This window comes from Lethenteron reissneri, chromosome 9 (assembly GCF_015708825.2).
Source record: "Lethenteron reissneri isolate LAM-NWPU_2019-01 chromosome 9, ASM1570882v1, whole genome shotgun sequence".
Lineage (NCBI taxonomy): Eukaryota > Metazoa > Chordata > Hyperoartia > Petromyzontiformes > Petromyzontidae > Lethenteron > Lethenteron reissneri.
This window is the reverse complement of record NC_083787.1, coordinates 11,927,482-11,946,707: the sequence shown is the minus strand read 5'-3', so window position 1 is coordinate 11,946,707 and position 19,226 is coordinate 11,927,482. Positions and strand designations below refer to the sequence as shown.

General features: G+C 47.2%; 1 protein-coding gene across 3 annotated transcripts; it reads right to left on the bottom strand.

Moving 5' to 3' along the window:
- Positions 1-220: 220 nt before the first annotated feature.
- On the bottom strand, positions 221-18,851 carry SNRPD1 (small nuclear ribonucleoprotein D1 polypeptide). 3 transcript variants are annotated; one of them, XM_061548393.1, is made up of 4 exons: positions 18,479-18,851; positions 10,457-10,533; positions 4,019-4,210; positions 221-1,182 (listed from the first exon to the last, which is right to left on the bottom strand). In XM_061548393.1, the coding sequence occupies exons 2-4, from the start codon at positions 10,524-10,526 to the stop codon at positions 1,103-1,105; spliced, it is 342 nt and encodes a 113-aa protein (XP_061404377.1). In that variant the 5' UTR covers positions 10,527-10,533; positions 18,479-18,851; the 3' UTR covers positions 221-1,102. The 3 variants fall into 3 exon arrangements, with proteins under 3 accessions (XP_061404377.1, XP_061404375.1, XP_061404376.1); XM_061548391.1 differs by lacking the exon at positions 18,479-18,851 and adding an exon at positions 16,167-16,322; XM_061548392.1 differs by lacking the exon at positions 18,479-18,851 and adding an exon at positions 13,838-13,995.
- Positions 18,852-19,226: the final 375 nt, after the last annotated feature.

The window sequence follows — 19,226 nt, the reverse complement described above, 5'->3', positions numbered from 1 at the left end:
ACGAGTGTTAAGTTGGCTTTTTTTGGAGGGTTTGCAGACAATTAGGAGAAAAGGCCACAATCTTCTTCGCAACGACAGGGCGCAGTGCGTCAGGTGAGTTGGCGGGGATGACCTTGAAACGAGGGGTGAAAAGAATAAAAGCAAAATGCAACTCTGCATTTATGCCCACCCGATGTAATTTGCCCGACGACGCGATTTCACTACGCTCGGCAGCATGGGGTTGTGAGAAAATGAGATTTATTTAGAATTTTTAACCACTACTGGCATTTCAATGGAGAAGTGTCACAATTTCAACATTTTACTAAGTAGCATTTTCAAACAAGAAACAAAACTTATTTCACTTTTCAACCCACGTAACGGTATTTGTTAAAAAAAACCTCTGGAGCTATTTCAAGTTCCTTTTTCAAAACAGTGAAGGTGAAAAAACATTGCTGGAATCTTATCCGGTACACTCCGAAAAAGCCACTGACAAAAAAACCCACACCAAGCCAACGGTTGATTATTTCTCTCTCTTGCAATTCACCATTAAAATTCCAAAGGCGAAGGTCCAGCAAGACACTCGCACAGAGGCTCCTTCAGAGCAGTAACTCTATCAGATGGGAGCAATACATTTGCCAGCTAATATTCACAAGCGCAACGGACCGATTGATTCGTGAAACGTTATCAGCGCCTTAAACAAGCGAGGCTTCAACTCCGTCCCCCCGCCCCCCTCCCCATCCTTTCAAGTAACACGAGATTAAGAAAGAAAAGATTCACTTTGGGGAGAAGACCTGTCCGTTTTCGTCAACGCTAATAAAGAAAAACATTATACGGCTCGTCATCATTGTTCAGCCGAGCTGCAACCCCCCCCCCCCCCCCCAGGAAAAACACCGTTTCGACTCGCGCGCACACGTTTACACACGCCGGCCAAATCCCACACCGAAGCCCTTGCGTAATTCCCACCACCGATGCCGCTGGGTATCGTTGAGCGCACGCCGGTGCGGGCGGTCGCAGTCCGGAGCGTGGGCTCGCGGACCGGCGGAGTTCGGCGAGGATCATCCGGCGGTGGGGAACGACGCAGGCCGTCGCGGTGAGCTCACTGGCGCAGGCGGTCGCGGTGAGCTCACCGGCGCGGCCCCCCGCGGCCCCTTCCCCTGCCGCCCCGACCTCGGCCTCGACCCCGACCCCGGCCGCGGCCGACGGCTGCACACGCGAAAACACACGCACGCGCAGGCAGGCAGATCGGCAAACGAAATTGGTTAGAAACAGGTTGAGAGGCGCACGCAAACTTGTGCACACAAGGACACATTAGAGCAAATGCATGGCCGCACATGTGCACACATACACAAAGACAAATATCCTCTATATAGCCTGTAACAGACTGTTGGGGCAAATGCTGTTAGCTCGCACCTATGAAGGCCGACATGGCACACGAGGGGGTGGGTGGCCAGCACCACACCTGGCTGCCTTTGTCTCCCTAGTGGCGATGTTTTTACACGTCGCACTAGGTACTAATTTGAGGCCGAGTCGACCTAGGGGAGGCCCAGGACAAGTTCAGATAATCGTTACTCATGTTGGCCGTGAGCGCGAATCGAACCCGGGTTACCGGGTTCGTAGCGCAGCGCGCCAACCACTACACTCCCACTCCCTACATACACACACACACACGCATACACACACACACACGCATAAACAAGGACACATGTACACACAACCGTAGAGATAAGCAAACATATGGCACACATACACAAATAGGGACACACAAACGTGTGTGCAAATAGATACAACCACAAAGACACGAAATAAACAGCAGATTAAAATAGCCGCGTGCACGCGGAACCCAAACCAACATACGGGCGCGAGGGTGCGCGCAACAAAGACAAAAATCACCGGCAAGCACACACACACAGACAACCGCATGACACATGATACACACCCACACGACAACACGCAGCGGTTAAAGGAGGCAGGGCAGCAAGACGTGCACAGGCAGGAAGGGCAAGAGAGCGCCAGGTCTGCCCATTGATTGAAGCGCACGTGCCACGTTTGCCAAGCCCTGCTATTCCCTAGGCTTCACCGCTAAATTCTCGCCTGCCGAGTCTTTAAGGTCATCTTTAAGAGTTCCCAGTGGGGGATGCTCTCTAGTTTGTGCCCAAGCCCCCCACCCCCCCACCGAAACGCGCCAGCCCTGCACAAGCTGCGTGGTCTGAAGTGGCAAGCGGTCATTTACATTGCGGTAATCTGCAGACGGGAGCAGTAGAATCGGCAAGTGAGTGCGCCAGGGGCCGGGTGGAAGTCGTTGCGTCGCAGGATCGCGAGAGATGGCATCCGCCGGAGGCCATGAGTTGGTACCGATGAGTAGGAGAGCCTCCGAGATCGTGCCAGTGGGCATGTGTCCGTGCACTGGTGCCCGCACGTTAACGCCCAATGCTAGTACCCATACATCAATACCTCCTGTTCACGACCTTGGTGAGAGGCAGTATACGAGTGCCCGTATGCGGCTTCCTGTCCGCTGGCAGCAGTCCACGATGCCTCCCTCCATCCCTCTGACCCTGCGGACTGCTCACCGACTGCCCTTGCTGCAAACCGAGGCTCAAGACCCTCCTCTCATACTGTCTGTCTCTACGACTGTCTCTGCTATTCAATAAAAAAAAACCTACACAGTACGGATACACTACATACTGTTAATTAAATCAAACATATTTTTGGTATATACCTGCCCTTGTTGTCCTCCCACCCCCACCACCACCCCACTGCTGTGGTCCACTCCTCTCACTACCGCCGTGTTTACCATTCCCATCAACTGTAGTCATCGATTCCTCTCCACCCATGGTGAAGACTCGGGATCTACCGCTCTCAAGACTGCAGATGACAACAATACCCTCACCAGAGTCACTTTCTTTCTGCTCCTTCCCTCTCACACTGCACCAATCTGGAATTCCCTCCTCTCATATCCCCCCCCCCAAAGCTCTGATAACAACCTCGTTCAATGCAAGGAACACGTTACAATCCTCTGTCGATTGCAACGTCAATGGTAACGCCGTTTTTTGCTGACAGCTTAAGGTTTTTTGGGCCCGTGCTTTTTAACCGTTTTCAAAAAACATAAAGAGACTGAAGCACCGTATTCCCTCGTCGTCAATCGCGGGGACTTGCCATCCGTGATGTTGGCTATCCGCGAATCGCATCTGTAACTCTATACCACGACTACTGCATCAAGAGAAAGTGATGCGTGAAAGTGATGCATGAAAGTGTTACGTGAAAGTGATGAGATAAAGTGATGAGATAAAGAGGAGTTAATTTACATGTATTTAAGAGCTATTCGTAGGCCCATATCATTAGCCGTGAAATATGATATTCTCCGGAACGTGACCCTCGCGAATAACGGGAAAATACTGTATTTTCATTTTACCAGGTAAGGCCCACCGAGCTAAATAGCAATTATTTTTACGTGGAACTTTATAGCAGCATAAACTCTCTAAACGCATGTTGATTATAAATGTGGAGGGAAAAACGGGAAGACTCGGACATAAATCCACGCGATCACGCGGAGAGGGAGAGACGTAAACACGTCCCGTCCCGCCGTTTCCGCACCGCGTCGTGAGCCATGGTTGCTTCGAGGCAAGATGTTAACTACCTCGCCTGGTATACGGGAGATCATGGGTTCGATCCCAACCCTGACACCTGTTGTATGTGCATGTGCTCCCTGTGGTTGCGTGGATTTTTTTTCCGGGTACCTCCGGTTTTTCCCTCCACATTTGGAAGCAATATGCCTTTCGAGTAGGTATGTACATATGTATGTAGAACTTCTTTCGCACTGTACGTAGCCACCAACCATGCTAATCAGAAGTGCAGGGGAAGGACAACAAACTATGGGTCTCTGCTAGAGTTTATGGATCTCTGTGTGAGTCCATGGGTCTCAGTGCGAGTCCATGGGTCTCTGTGCGAGTCTATGATGTACGTGTGTACAGTGAACTTCTTTGGCGCCATACGTAGCCGCCAACCGTGCTAACCGCGAGGCAAGTCGCCGTGCAAGTCGTACCAGCTTCCCTCTTGCGCGCCTTCGCCTTGGGGCCGTCGTCGACGAGCAGCGTGTCGAGCGGCAGGCTGTCGGGCAAGATGTAGTAGCGGATGTTGTTGCCGCGGATGCTCAGCGAGTCCAGGGTCACCGGCTCGCGGTTCTTCACCGTCAGCTTGACGGCCTTCAGGTGCGTGTTCATGCTGATGTCCACGCCTGCAACCGCACGCACAAAGACAAAGATTCCCCCATGTAGCCTTAACAAAATGCAACTATGAAGGCCGGCATGGCACACGAGGGGGTAGGTGGTCAGCACCACCCCCGGCCGCCTTCGTCTCCCAGTTGCAATATTTACACACGGCACTGGGCACTTGAGACCGAGTCGACCTAGGGGAGGCCCAGGACCGGTTCAGATGCTGTCCGTCAGCGGGTATTGAGCTCGGGTCCCCAGGTTTGTAGCGCAGCACGCAAGCCCCAACACGACTGCTACACTACTGCTCCCCACGGGCGCATGCACACACACGTACACACGTGCACACGGGGACGGAGTTGAGGCTGTGTTTCTCAAACGGCAAGTCCTCATGAAACGTGGCTTAATTTCAGCCAGATCTGTCTGGGTCGGCGATGCAGACCATATTTTCGCACCCGGTATACGGCATCCAGTACATCTTCTCTCGCTGTGGCTTTGACTACTAGTTGCGTGCCACCTACTCCAGTCCATCAGCGACCCAAACATTTTTTTCCCGCACCTGGCACACCAGGGCCAGTATTAACCTCCTCTCGCTATAGCCGAGGCTAATAATGACCCGTCTACCCCAGTCTATGGGTTACTGGGACAGCAATCGGCGAGGAATTAACGCCTGACCGTGCGTGACACAGCACGGCATGATTTTCCATCTTTGTTCATTTTGTCGTACAAACACAAATGAAGTTATGCCACTGCACGCGCTCGATGATTGCTCAACATCTCACAGGACCGATCAAAATTAAGATGCCGTGTGTGTGTAAACGTACGCGTCCCATGCACTGCAAGAGCAATCTTAATTTGAATTGTGAAAAAGGGTCATTGCCCAAAATATCACCTCTTATTATTTTAAGGCCACAAAGTGTTATCAACAAATGTGCTCGAGTTTTTGTTTTATACCTGTGCTTGTTGCAATACTGCCAATACAACGGTATTACCGAATGTTTCAATTCAATTTGCGCTCTGTACAGGTGTACGTACATGCCACACGTTTAGCAAACATCGGGCGTGTGCAGCAGTCGATTGTTGTGCGATGCGTGTAAAACTGCGAGCTTAAGGAGACAAATAAAAAAAATCCATGCGTCGCTCCACCCCTAAATCTGTAGTCCATGCTCCGGCTACAGACAGGCGTGAAAATCAATGCTACTTAACTGCAATGCAGCCCATCTTGCACATCTTGCAATTCTCACAATGTAGCCAACGAACATGAGACAGGATACTGTCACTCTTACAGCAATTCACAAACACCCGTGGCATCCCAACCTTCCCAGTCACGATGAAGTATGCCAATCCCTGTTACCTCCCCAATCTCTTAGATTCTCCGCCTTCGAAATAAAATAATGTTAAAAGCCGCCTCTTCCCCACGACCTCATTATGCGTCCTCCTTAGTGTACAACATTTTGAGATGCGGTCATATTCTGGGATGCTGCAGTGGTGAGATGTTAACTACCTCGCCTGGTATGCAGGTCTTGGGTTCGATCCCAAACAGGACGCGTGGTATAATCGGAGTTTGCATGTCCTCCCTGTGATCGGTGGATTTTTCCCCCGGTCCTCCAGTTTTTCCCCTCCAAATTGAGAAACTTGCGTTGAGAGTATTTTCCTGCTATAAATTTCCACATAAGCCACTTTGTTGAGCCGTCATTTGTGGCCAGGTCACCCCTGAAAGAGCTATAAAGCTTAGTGGGCCTTATCTGGTAGTATAGTTTGTTTAGCGATGCTTCACAAATCCTGAATGTCGTGTATGATTAACTGTGAACACTCGCGTTTAGCTAAGTGGTCATATGCCACTGCGAGACGGTCAAAACATGCAAACTATTCCCACAGCCCTTTCTCAAGCGGTTGGGGCCCAGGAAAAAGTTCAGATATCATTCGCCAATGACGTTAGGCATGACTGTGAAACGAACCCAAGCTGCCTGGCTCATAGCGCAGTGCGCGAGGTACCGCGCCACCGCTCCATTCAAAACGTGCGCCTGTTCGTAATTGGGAGGGGGGGAACTGGAGGGGTGGTGCGTCGAATATTTCCGTGTGCCAACGCCGCTCTCGCAAAAGGTTAACGCTGCTTCACCGCCAGCCACGTGTGCGCACGCACGCCTCTCTCAGTTCATTGTTTATGGAGTTGCCCGGGGAGAGCGACATCTTTTCTCTACGGTTCAATAGCTCAGAGTTAAAAAGCCTGTAAGAACACATGGCTGCTGGCCACGTGGCCTCCGCACGGTGCGACAAGCTCTGCAGAGCCAGGAGGCAATTAAAATAAGGAGCGTGTCACTTATCCGCCGCCTCATTGCGCAATTGCGATTTTTTTTCAGGGGGCGCGGGGGCCGTAAAAGATTTCAATCATTGCGGGGCGTTTATGAACGCTCGCACGTAATTAATGCACATTTAAGCCTCTCCGTCACTTTTACTCGGCAATTAACGAGTCACATTCCCATTCGCAGCGAGTGCCGTGTACGCAGGCGGGCGGCAAGTGTGAGTGGGGGCGGGGGGGCGCAGGGGGGGGGGGGGGGGGGAATAAATGGGGGAGATGCTTAAAAAAAACTGTGCTGTGTCGTGAGTTCCATTTTGCCTGGTTGGGGACGCCTTTGTTGGGCTCTCGAGCGTTTGGCATTTCTGCTGAATCCAAAGAATCTGATGAACAGCAATTCCCAGACGCGGCTCATAAAAGCCGGCGAAAGATGCACAGCGGGTCCAAAAGACAGCTTCAAGGCCCATCAGCAGAAAACAGCTGATCACACACGAAACAGCCTCATTCGCACCACAGATAGAAACCGGCTGAAAATCCTTGATTGAATTTTTTCTGAAGACGCGAGGAAAATTCTCGCAAATCTCCCCCCCCCCCGCCCACAAAGGAGGACGTGGCAAGCGCAGTGGCAGCGGCGACGACGGAAAAGGACAGGAATTCGCCGTGGCCTTTCACGCGAGAGGGCGGAGAGATGTCCCACATTACAACAGACGTGCCGACTGATGATTAATGTGGTTCCGCCGCTTCAAAGAAGCAAGCGGTATTGAAAACCTCTTTCCAGACACGGCTGTGTGAAAACAAAAGGCCAACTTAATCCGCCAGGTGTCACGGCCAAGGTTGTTATTTCACAGCCGGTGCAGGGCTAAGCCTGCGGCCGATGGCGCTCGCCTGTTATCGCGAGGCGCCGACTGCAGGGCCCCTTGCCTGTCGCTGCTTGCGCAGGGAGGTGGGGGTGGGCGTGCGTCACGGCGCGCGGGCGTAGCAAATGTCGCGCGGACGTTAGCTTACGGTGGTGTGCATGGCGGGGAAAGGAATTAATGCGCAGATTTACAAAATAACTGGTGCTTGCTTCTTTTTTACCATCTCCCTGCAGCACGTTCTCGGTTCAGCGCGTTTAATATTTCATTTCGTCTTCTTTGCCCCAATTATATTTCAATTGTGCCACCATTGTCAGGTCATTAGTCTAAGAAATTTCCATTTGGAACACTCGCCGACTGCAGTGTAGCATCAACGAAGGGTGACCTACTTCTGAAATCCCTTCAATCGGTCTCTTATCCTGTAGGTTTCTTATCCGTACAAGGTGGTGCATGTTTTATCCGAGGACCAACCCCAAATGGTTGGTCCTCAGATCTTGTGTAGATCCAGAATAAGGTCAAAAGAAATAACAAATAAATGATAGTCATTGGTTACCGGGCTTGTCTCAAGTGAGAAGTTGGTTTAATCACACAACGTAAAATAATCATTAACACTGCCGTGGAGAATGTAAGAAACAAAATAATTAAGCAGATATTAGAGACCTCCTCATTTCACATATCTGTCCCTGCATATCATCATCGGCAGTTGAAAACTGGATTCGAACCCAGAACACGAGTAGTGTTTGACTCAGGTTGCCTGTCTGGCCATTATAGCCCTCAGCCGCCTCAAGGGAGCAGGCTTTCCTGGGGGTCATGTGTAATGGCACACAGTATGGGCACACGGGGCCAGAGAAAGTATATTGTTATTTAGAAACCGTGCACGTCTTTACTTTTTTGCAAGGTCGCCGGGAGAGTACTTTGGTTCGTCTCGTCTCACGATGCCCTATTAATAATTACACGAGCACCGCAACTTTAAAAATGTAGAAATGAAAATTTACAAGCGAAGGCAGCGGACAATAAATGATTCAAAATAACTTATTTTCAAGTGCCAAATTTCATAAAAGCAGCGAATAAAACACGCAAATTCACTCTTTCATTTACACGTGCACGGAATCCAATTACGTAAATAAAATGTCAGAGGTTCAAATAAAAAAAGTATCGACGTCTTAATACGCGGAGCACTCAACTACCCGAAAGCACCACTTCAGATGATATTAAATATTAGCACCATCCAAAGAATGTTGCACTCACTGTGTTTTTATATTCCAGTCACGCAATCGCAAATGGCTGTATGTTAGACCGTACACCGGCCACATATTTTGTTTACGCACAGCAGTTAATATCACGAGCCTCCATGACGATAAACAGTGCAGAGGTAAGAAAACTTGCCCGTGTGTAAATCCCAAAGTTTACAAGAGGACTTTCCCGCAGTCGGATATGGACAGTAAATGTCAAAACTGGCTGCCACTTTCATAAAAGTGCAAAATTCTGAAGCAATATTGAGATCCTTTATAACCGTGACTAAAGTGTGGCTGACCTTGGAAATGACTAGTGGACTACATCAAGATGCATCACTTTTTTTGTGAAAAATATAAGCGTAGCAGGGTGGGTGTGCTCCTGATCGCCAAATGTCCAGGGTTCCTGACTCAACATTCACAGAAGCAATGTCGCACCGATGCCAATACTATTCTGCAGAATCGTCCGTCACCTGTTTCTCAACAACATTGTGTCTCTATCTTATCCAACAGTCTGTGGCATCGCTCAAATGCACCCCCATGGCCTCTCACTTTCTGCCATCACTGCATTCCCCATATCACACAACCTTTCACTTCTGCACAACGAATTATCACTCCACGTCCAACACAGCTGCGCTGTGGTCTAAGCCATTCTTCCCCTTTCTTCCTCCTACTTTCTCACCCAACTTTTTTCAAGCAAACATATCTCCGTTTTTTCATGATATTAAACATGCCCTTTCCCAAGTCACTCATCTACCTCCAACTGTTAATGTAAATTGTCCACATTTCTTCAGGATGCATCATGATTTATTAAAACAAAATAAATCCAGTTTTTTTTCTCCAGTTTGTATTGTCTTGTTTGGCTAGTCCAAGGAAAACAATTGAATACATAAACTGCATTCATGGAAAATTATTAATTCTTACACATACACACAGTGGATGCATCGTGATAAGAATCTTAGTGAATTTAAATGCCCTAGCCAACACTTTTGGCATAAAGGGTCTAATTTTTTATATCGTATTAAATATTTAGCGTTCGTAACAACCGCTTTGTGCACCGAGTGGCTGAGCGGGAGAATAACCAAGTGCAGGCATTCAGTTTATCATGTAGTAGGCTTTTGCGACCAATATCATCCATAAGAAGTTTTTTTGGGTTGGATCGCGTAAATATAAATGTGTTGTTAAACCCGCCAATTAGTAAGGATTGTAAAGTTAACAGAACATGCCAATTCGTTACATGGACATCACACTGTTGTGTTGAAGAGTAAATCCACAACTGGTTTTCATTAATTGACATTCACCGGTTTCCTCTATCCAACAGCCTCTCTCTTATAATATAAATATGCTCAGCGTTTCTGTCAGGGCTGTGTGAATACATGGTGCGTTTGAATGCCATTTAGTCACGTGACAACCCATTATATATAAGATGTATGTTTAAAAAATGTACAGTTCCTTTGTCAATCCATTGCTGGATGAAGGCTTTACCACGCTGTTATTGGTCATGGGGCTTATTTGACAATATTTCACCATGCTAGTTGGTTAACCTGATAATAGATTTTTTTGCATGTGATTATCAATAACACTAAAATACCAAAATAAACAACTCTCATATTCTTGGTTCTTTCGGTAAAGTCACGTAGAAGGGAAATAATAAAGTAAATACAGCAAGAACATTTTCTTGCTGTGGTTTTCACACCTGATGATGATTGCTTGTGTTGCAATCGAAACGTCGTGAGAATTTTATTGTTTTATTTTTATTATTTCCCTTCTACGTGACTTTACCGAAAGAACCAAGAATATGAATCCCTGCAGTCACGAAAGCTTTAAATCGAAATTTAACAACTCTCGTTTCACTACTTTGTGGTTTTATAAAGCATTATTATTACTCGCCTGTGACCGTGCCATGCACCTGGGTACCGTTCTTCAGCTCAATGGTCACCGTCTCGTGGCTCAGCTTCATGAGGAACCTGCGGGTGACATTGCAAACCTCGTCAGACCCACACCACAGCGGCACATCACATCACGCCGACAGATCTTACCACTACCAGCCCTTCCCAACACGTGGCGAGATGTTATCCCCCTCGCCTGGATATACAAGTCGTGGGTTCCATCTCGACCCTGACGCTTGTATATTTGGAGTTTGCATGTTCTCTCTCTGCCTCCTCGTGGTTGCGTGGATCTTTCTCCACGTCCACAGGTTTTTTTCCTCCACATTTAGAACCATACAATTTCATAACATGGAGGCTTGCGACCAATATCATCCATAATAGTTTTTTTTGGGTTAGATGGTGTAACTATAAATGTGTCGTTAAACCGGAGGATTTCTCCACAAATCTGGCTTTCGCCTGATGAAGCTAGTTCTAATTACTGTCGAAATGTCGTACTCAGATTGTAAATGGCGTGGATTTGCTCTCCAACACACCGGTGTGCTGTACGAGTAACGAATTGGCACTTTTTGTTTACGTGACAAACCTTACTAATTGGCTGTGGCGGTAGTTACGCGATTTAACCCAAAAACCCAATATGATATACGATTTAAATATTTGGCTGCTATTCATTTCCACAAGCCACTTCATCAAGCTATCCTTTGTGGCTAGGTCCCTACTGAAAAACAGCTAATAAGCTCAGTGGGCTTTGCCGAGTAAAATAAAATAAATAGCGGTTATATATATCACCAAACCAGCACAATAGAGGCCATCCAATTAGTACGTACGTATGGAGGGGGGGTTAACCCAAATGCATACGCTTGCGTATGGGGGGTCTACTGACAATGTAGGTACGCATAGGAAACGAGGGGGGGTGTGAAGCCTCGATAATAATTTACCTACATTGGCCTTCAAATGAGCCACAGTTCAGTTTCTTCAGCTGTCAGACAAGACGGCGGCCCAGCAGACTGCAGCTAACGCTGCTGTGATTCAGCCTGACATCACCTAACTGTTCGACTGGATTCAGTCGACGTTTGGAACCTTGCGGACACTAGGAAACTTTTAAAACTTACGCAACTTAATTTTTAATGCAGCCGGCGGTGGGCAATGTTTGCTTAAACAAGTTAATATTATGCACCCTTGATCGTTTCTGCGTGAATTATCGGCCGTTCTATAGGATGTGGGGGGGGGGTGTCAGGCGTACGTACGCAGGTGGGGGGGGGTGTAAAAAGTACACGTGCGTACAGGGAGGGGGGGAGGGGTCAAGTTGACAGATTTTTGCGTACGTATTCTTGAGTCTTTCGGTAAAGTCACGTAGAAAGGTTTAATGAAAATAACAACAAATAAAAAAACTACGACGTTTCTATCGCAACACAAGCGGTCGTCTTCAGGAAAAGGGGGGTTAGCTTCCAAGGCAAATTGTTTATAAGGGTTTGAAATGGGTGTAGCCCAAATGTCAGCAGCCAATGACAATGTAAGTGGTGGGCAGCCAACCCGACGGTGGTTGGTTTTCCACCAATCAAAGGGCTGCCAGGTGAACAGAAGCATGTTTATGAGAGATTAGCATGTTAATGGGTGATCGCAGAGCCGTAACAAAGTGATCGGCGCGCGAAGTGGCTGTATGAGTGTGAACCCTTGCGTACGTACTAAATGGATGGCCCCATATAGCGTGCATGAGCAATATACCAGATCAGTATTCCACAACACGCCAGCATCTATGATGAGCACATAACAATATCCGAACAGCCACCAGTAAAATGTCACATATCACCAACAATCTAGCACACACATCAGTATGCCACACAACGCTACAGCACATCACATTCGCACACAATATCATGCCAACATAACCACAACGACATGTAACACCGCACCAATACACCATATACCAAAGTGTCACAGCAACACATGCAGTTAAGGTGGAATCGGGGGTAGGTAACGCACGGCTCGTCACGATTTCACTCGTTCTGCCTACAAATCAGTGAGAAGGAATACCACCTCGGGTTTTTTTCGCATCGCAATCGGATCACCCGTCAACAACAACTAACGTTAACCGCCGAGTGCGCAGCTTTTACAATTGTGCACGTGAAAGTTAATTTGCAATTGTATCGACCAACGTCCATGAACTTTTGAGGCATTCAGACAGGTGGGTGCGCACGGCTATTTGCCGGCCCTGAACATAAACAAACATTCACAACATCGAGCGAGTGCGTCAGGCCTCGGCACTGACCCCCATATCTAATTACAAGCACAGCGAACGCACGTGGCTTCTAGTAACAGTGGCCCACATTCAGTTCACTTACAACGAGCGGCCCTTAGTTCTAGCCCAGATACGATCATCAACGCACACGTTTGGAGGCGCTCATCCAGAAGTGGATTAATGATGAAAGGCCCGTACATTAGTTAACTTACAGCCAGGAGTCAACTATATACCAGGTCTTATTACAATGCATCGATGACACTGACCTATGTCCCGCCTGCAATTACAAATAGACGCGTGGTGAGGCCTTCAATCACCAGTGGACTGATCAAGGGCTATACGTGACTTGTTTTTTTAAACTCTCATTGATATTTCAACTCTCGTGCACCCAAAGAGTTAACTCGTGGCTCTTAGCAGAGTTAAGTTGACATCACGCTGGCAAAGTTCGCTAATCGCACACGTAGCTACACCACAGCTCGAACTAACGAGCCTCTCCACCGATGGCTCGTGGACTCTTAGCTCAGATATAAAATTGGACAAAGTGAAGCAGCAAACCTCCCGAGGAAGTTAAACGCAACCCCAGACTCGAGTTAAACACAGCGCTCGTAAAATAGTCAAATCCAGGGCCTAAGTCTTCCAGCGACGGCGCAACGCGACAGACGACTGCCTGATAAATTGACGTCGAGCACCCGTTATATGCACGGATTTTATAATAAAAAAGCACAACCTGCTGCTAATTGACGAGACGTCACTGTTCGCTCGTCAACGCGCGGTTGATAGTCAAAATCAAACCGCCGCGCGAATGAATGGAATCCTCCCCCGGTATCGATCTCCAAGACCGTCACTAAACCAGCATCCACTGCCAATTAACCTGCTAAGCACAACACTAATTAGCGACTTAGTTACCACTAGCAGCAGCGACATGAGCGACGCTGGGTAATTAACAATTGAACCCCCCCTCAGCGTAGAATCCCGCTCGTTTTGGCGACTCCAAACACCGGGGAAACAAAAGCGCGGGGCCGTGGCGCCTTCGAACAAAAACAAGCAAAAACCCCGCGAGGTCCACTTTCAACTCCGAATGGAAGGAGGCGAAGGGACGAGATGGGCCACGCGAGTTTGCTGGGCCATCGCGAAGACGATTCGAACCTCGCGAGCTTCATGATGCCGACGGATGGTGGCAGCGGGGCCCGAGGTGGCTGGAGCTTGGCGCTAGGATAGAGCGGGGCCCTGGCGGGAAGGGCCGGGGTGGGTGGAGGGAGTGGCGGATGTGACGTCAAGGGGGTCGGTGATGGCGGATTTGTACTTCCGGGACAGGATGGTTGCCATGGAGATTTTTAGTGGCAATAAAAAATATAAAAAACAACAAATGGGACCTTTTTAATGCCAGTGTCAAAGTATGACAAAAAATGGTTTTACCATTTCTTGGTAATAAAACAGGTGTTAAGATGTTCAAACGCCAAATAGTTGACGTTTGAACATTTATTAGAAAAAAATAACAGACATTAAGATGTTCAAACATTCAATATTTGGTGTTTGAACATCTATTTGTTTTATTGCCAAAAAGGGTCAAACTTATAATTTTGTCATAAAACTGGATAGGTTTTTGCAGTTCCTGTTTAACACGGTACTAGGCTTTCGCAACCAATACCATCCATAGTACAGGTTTTTTTGGGTTAGATCTCGTAAATATATGAATGTGTCGTTAAACCCGCCACCACCCGACACAGCCAACTAGTGAGGGTTGTCACGTAAACAGAACGTGGCCAATTCGTCACTTGTACAGCACACCGGTGTGTCGGAGAGCAAATCAACAACATTAACAATCTGAGAACGACGTTTCGCCAGTAATTACAACCGGCATCATCAGGCGGCAGCCAGAGTTCTGAATCTTTACGTGACGCAGCTCACGAATTGGCTGTGTCGGGTGGTGGCGGGTTTAACCACATTTATATTTACGCGATCTAACCAGAAAAATAACCTGTATTATGTAGTTACTTACTGTATTGAAATCGGAACGTAATGGTGTGGAAGTTGTAAACATTTGTGAAGAAGCAGTTGATCGATTAAATACATTTTTTTAAGTTTCAGTAAGAAGTTATGTAAACGTTAACTCGGGTCTAAATTCAAGATTTAGTGTAAAACAATATCCACGTTTTATGAAATAACGTGCCCATTTAACACTTCCTGCAATGTAAACATGTTTAGCAAAAATATATCCACATTTCGTATATAAAATATACAATACCTACAATCACCACCTCAATGGAAGCCTATATGGGGTTTTTTTTGTCAGCTAATGGATCAATTTGTAGTCTCTGTGTGAGTCTATTGTTCTATGTGTGAGTCTGGGTCACTGTGTGAGTCTGTGGGTCACTGTGAATCAATGAATGAAGATTGAATGAAGTAAAAAAATGTAATCCACAAGAGTGAAATTTGGATTTTGTGAGAATATCAATATTAATATTTAGCGAAATCTAAATTTCGTGAAAATACAGTATATACAGATTTATCGGAAAACTTTCAAACTTTGAGGGGGAAAACCCTCAGCAAAAAAATTATCCACGTTCTCACAAAATACATTTCTTTATGTTGACAAAACAAATGTAATAATATGAATAAAACTTCTCCATCGTAAAACAAAATTCGGAATTTTGTGAAAACCATTGCTATTTAAAAAAAAATGAACTCAACACATTCATCAATAATACTGTGGCCTTAATATAATAAAAATATATATAATAGACGACGTTTCGGGCAATGGCCCGTAATTATAGAGGTCAGAGAGACAGAGTGGATATTAGGAGTTGGAGACTGCCCATGTTTACACCAAAAGCCTTGATGAAAATTTAATTAAAAAAAAAATATTGACATGTGAATTTACATCATTATCAGATATTGACTGACAGACAAATCTTTCAATGATCACAAAGTATTTACTCATAAATAAACAAATGTATATTAGATGTGAAATCTTCAAATGTTTCTGACACATTGCCTTGTGGGAAGATTTGTTCTAATGAGAGCAAGGCACGAGCCACTTACCAATGCATCCCTGGGCCCAAATCACAGTTCCAGGAAGATACATCTGAGAAGTGAATGTTAAAAGTACACGGACTGCATACTAAGCTAAAATGAATAACCTGAAATTAGTTTTTACTTCTAACACACTAAAACAGGCAAGCGATGATAACTTCAATCAGCCAGACCCAGCGATCAACGTAGTTTTGCAACATTAACTTCAAGCTGAGTGCAAAAAACGTGAGAGAAAATCCCTCTGCTGAGAAGATTCACCTCTAAAACAAACAAACATCGAGATAATTCTTAACGCTCCATTACCCAGGTAATCATTTCACGCTGCATGCCTCTGTCTAGAACACCTGATGTGCCAACACGAGCCATCAACAAGTATTCTCCGTGATGCTGTGTCGGTTCATGGGGAGCGGTGGTGCAGCGGTTAGCGCGCTGCGCTACGAACCTGGCGAACCGAGTTCGATTCCCGCTCACGGCCAACACCAGAGTCGACTCAGCCTCAAATGAGTACCCGGTGTAGTGTGGAAACATCGCCACTAGAGAGACACAAGCGGTCGGACGTGGTGCTGGCCACCCACGACCCCCTCGTGTAGCGTTCCAGACTTCATAGGTGCTCGCAAACAGCAATTGCCCCCTACGGTTTGTTAAGGCCACACAGGGGATCCTCCGTCTTGTTGTTGTGTGGGTTTATATGCCAAGTCACTGCATGCCCAAGCAGCTTCTGTTTGGCCAGATAGAGGGGGGCTAAATGGGCTAAATGGGTTGATTGGGCGGCTGATTGTGCTGAGTGGCCGGTACCAGCGGTGTCAAGATGGGCCTCTGCGCAGGAGGCTCGTGAAGGACGCTGCTGCTGGGCAGTTGGAATCAGTCGCCCTCCAACAACTTCGGAGGGAAGAGGAACTACGCTCACAACAACGAGTGGAGTTGCTGGGCGGCTAAAACGCAGCAAGTTGCCACAGTGTGGAGCACAGCTGGTGCATCTGCCAACCCATGGCACCTGGGTCTGTCCTCTGAAAACTTGCCGACGATCCTTCCACACTTCACGGTAGCCTCAGGGTGCACCTAGCCTGGCACAAGCAATGCGGTGACGTCACCGCCACGCAGCGGTAAACGTCGATTTTTTTGTTGTTGTTGTGTGTAAAGTTTAGTGCCAATGGATGTCAAATTAACAACCAGTGGGACTTGAGGACGGGAAATGGGAGGCCAGTCATGAGTGTACGTGGAGCAAATACTCAACGCAATCGTCACTAACACTGCCTTAAAAAAAGAATGGTCCAATAATGATAATTAATCAAAGGGACGTTGAACCAACGTTGATCCAACGGTTTCCAACCATATGCCAACGTTGGCTCAATGCTGACATGTTTACTGGGAGGTGACGTTCCGGGCAATGGCCCTTCTTCAGAGCACATCGATGTAGCCTCATATGCAGGGTGCTTCAAAAAAATGAACACTTACATGGAGCTATCGTTTTAAAGGGGAAATAACGTATAATACACCGTAACATGATCACAAATATATGTTAATAACTTCAAAAAGTCAGAGTCTCCACTTGTTCACCATCATTGTCAACACATGCCAGGTGGTCTCCAGAACCTGGAGGCACATTTCTTGTGGAATTGTTGCAAATTCTCAGAAGTATTAACATTTTTTTGAAGCACTCCGTATATATATATATACATTTCCCCCCTTTAAGGCCACGGTGTTATTTACAAAACATGTGTTGATGTGTTTTGCTATTATGTGTGTTTGTGCACCAACTGCCAACGCAATCCCAGTCAATTTAGAATGTTGTTGGACCAAAGTTGGTCCAACCACGTGCCAACTTTGATCAACGTTGGTCCAACGTTGGTCTATAGTTGATCCAACGTTCGTCCAACGTTGGTCTATAGTTGATCCAACGTTCGTCCAACGTTGGTCCAACCACGTGCCAATGTTGGTTCAACCACGTGCCAGCGTTCAACCAACCACGTGCCAATGTTGGTTCAACCACGTTGAATCAACGTTGGTCCAACGTTGACCCAACCACGTGCCAACCTTGGTCCAACCGTTGGCATGCTTACTGATGTCTCACCATATAATTAACACTAAAAACGTGTCTGTTTAAAATGGCTTCCTCTCTTTACTTATTTTCAACCGTCTTTCTCACTTCTTCTCTACTTGATTGTTGTTAACTAATCTCCGTCTTTCCGTGCATAGCGCCCTGAAAACGATTGCTTAAGGGCGTTTTATGAATTTAAATCATAATTTTTTCACTGTTGCACGCCCTGACTGTCCAGCCCCCTTCGTCATGTAGGGGCAGGGCTCGGCAACCTGCGGCTCCGAAGCCGCGTGCGGCTCTCCAAGGACTGCTGCTTCGTGGTGTCGTTATTCGCATCGCATTGCGGCTCTTAAAATATTGATGGGGGTTTTTGGGTTTTGTTACAGAATTCGCAAACAAAAATGATCTCATCGTTTTTTTTGGTTGTCGACCCATTTATCTATGGCCACCGGAAGACTCCACCAAATAAATCTACTTATTAGTGATTCGCCCATTTAGTTAAACGACATTGTATTTATTTCTTAAATCTCTGACGACTCTTGCAGGATGGGACCCATAGTCATGAAGCTCCGGATAATGGAAGCGATAGGATCCGGGGGACTTTGACACCCGCACAACAACTGTAGCACCGTCATGGTCGTTTTGTGTTGTCTCTGCGCAAGCCAGCGTGTGTGTCATTATTGGGCGCCACGGTGGCGAGATGTTAACTACCTCACCTGGTATGCAGGAGGTCGTGCGTTCGACTCCGACTCCTGCTGTATATTTGGAGTTTGCGTGTGTCTCTCCCCGTGGTCGCGTGGATTTTTCTCCGGGTCCTCTGGTTTTCCCCTCCACATTTAGAATCAACATCACGCGTTCAGAGTATACGACTGCTATCAATGTCCACGTGATGATGATGATGATAAACCACTTCGTTGAGCTATCATTTGTGGCCAAGTCGCTTCCGAAAAAGAGCTACATAGCTCAGTGGGGCCTTACCTGGTAACGACATTTTTTTATATCGTTGTAATTTATTAATGTATTGTTTGGTGGGATTAAAACAGTGGCGGCTGGCCTGGCTGCTCGCCCTTGTCGCGAGTATAAAACACGCGTCCAATTGAGGCCAGGCGGGCGGGCGGGTGATGTTGGTGTTTTTATTGCGTTTCGTCAGTCGCGGCCTCGTTAATAGACGCAAGGGAGAGGAGGGAAGGGAGGGTGAAGTCCGCGCTTGATTCACGGCTTTAATCAGGGGGCGCGCGCTCTTCTGCGGGAGCGGCCACACTCCCCACCATGGACAGCGGCGAGGGGCAGGAAACCTCTCCAGCGAATCCCCGAATCCTAGCGGCCCTTCTCCTATGACGATCAACCCCCTCCCCCACCCACCCCCAAGAACGTATTTCAAAACAGATGAAAAACCGTCGTCATCGTCATCATCATCATGAGCAGCGGCTGCTGATGAAGATGCCGATTAATAATAATAATTAG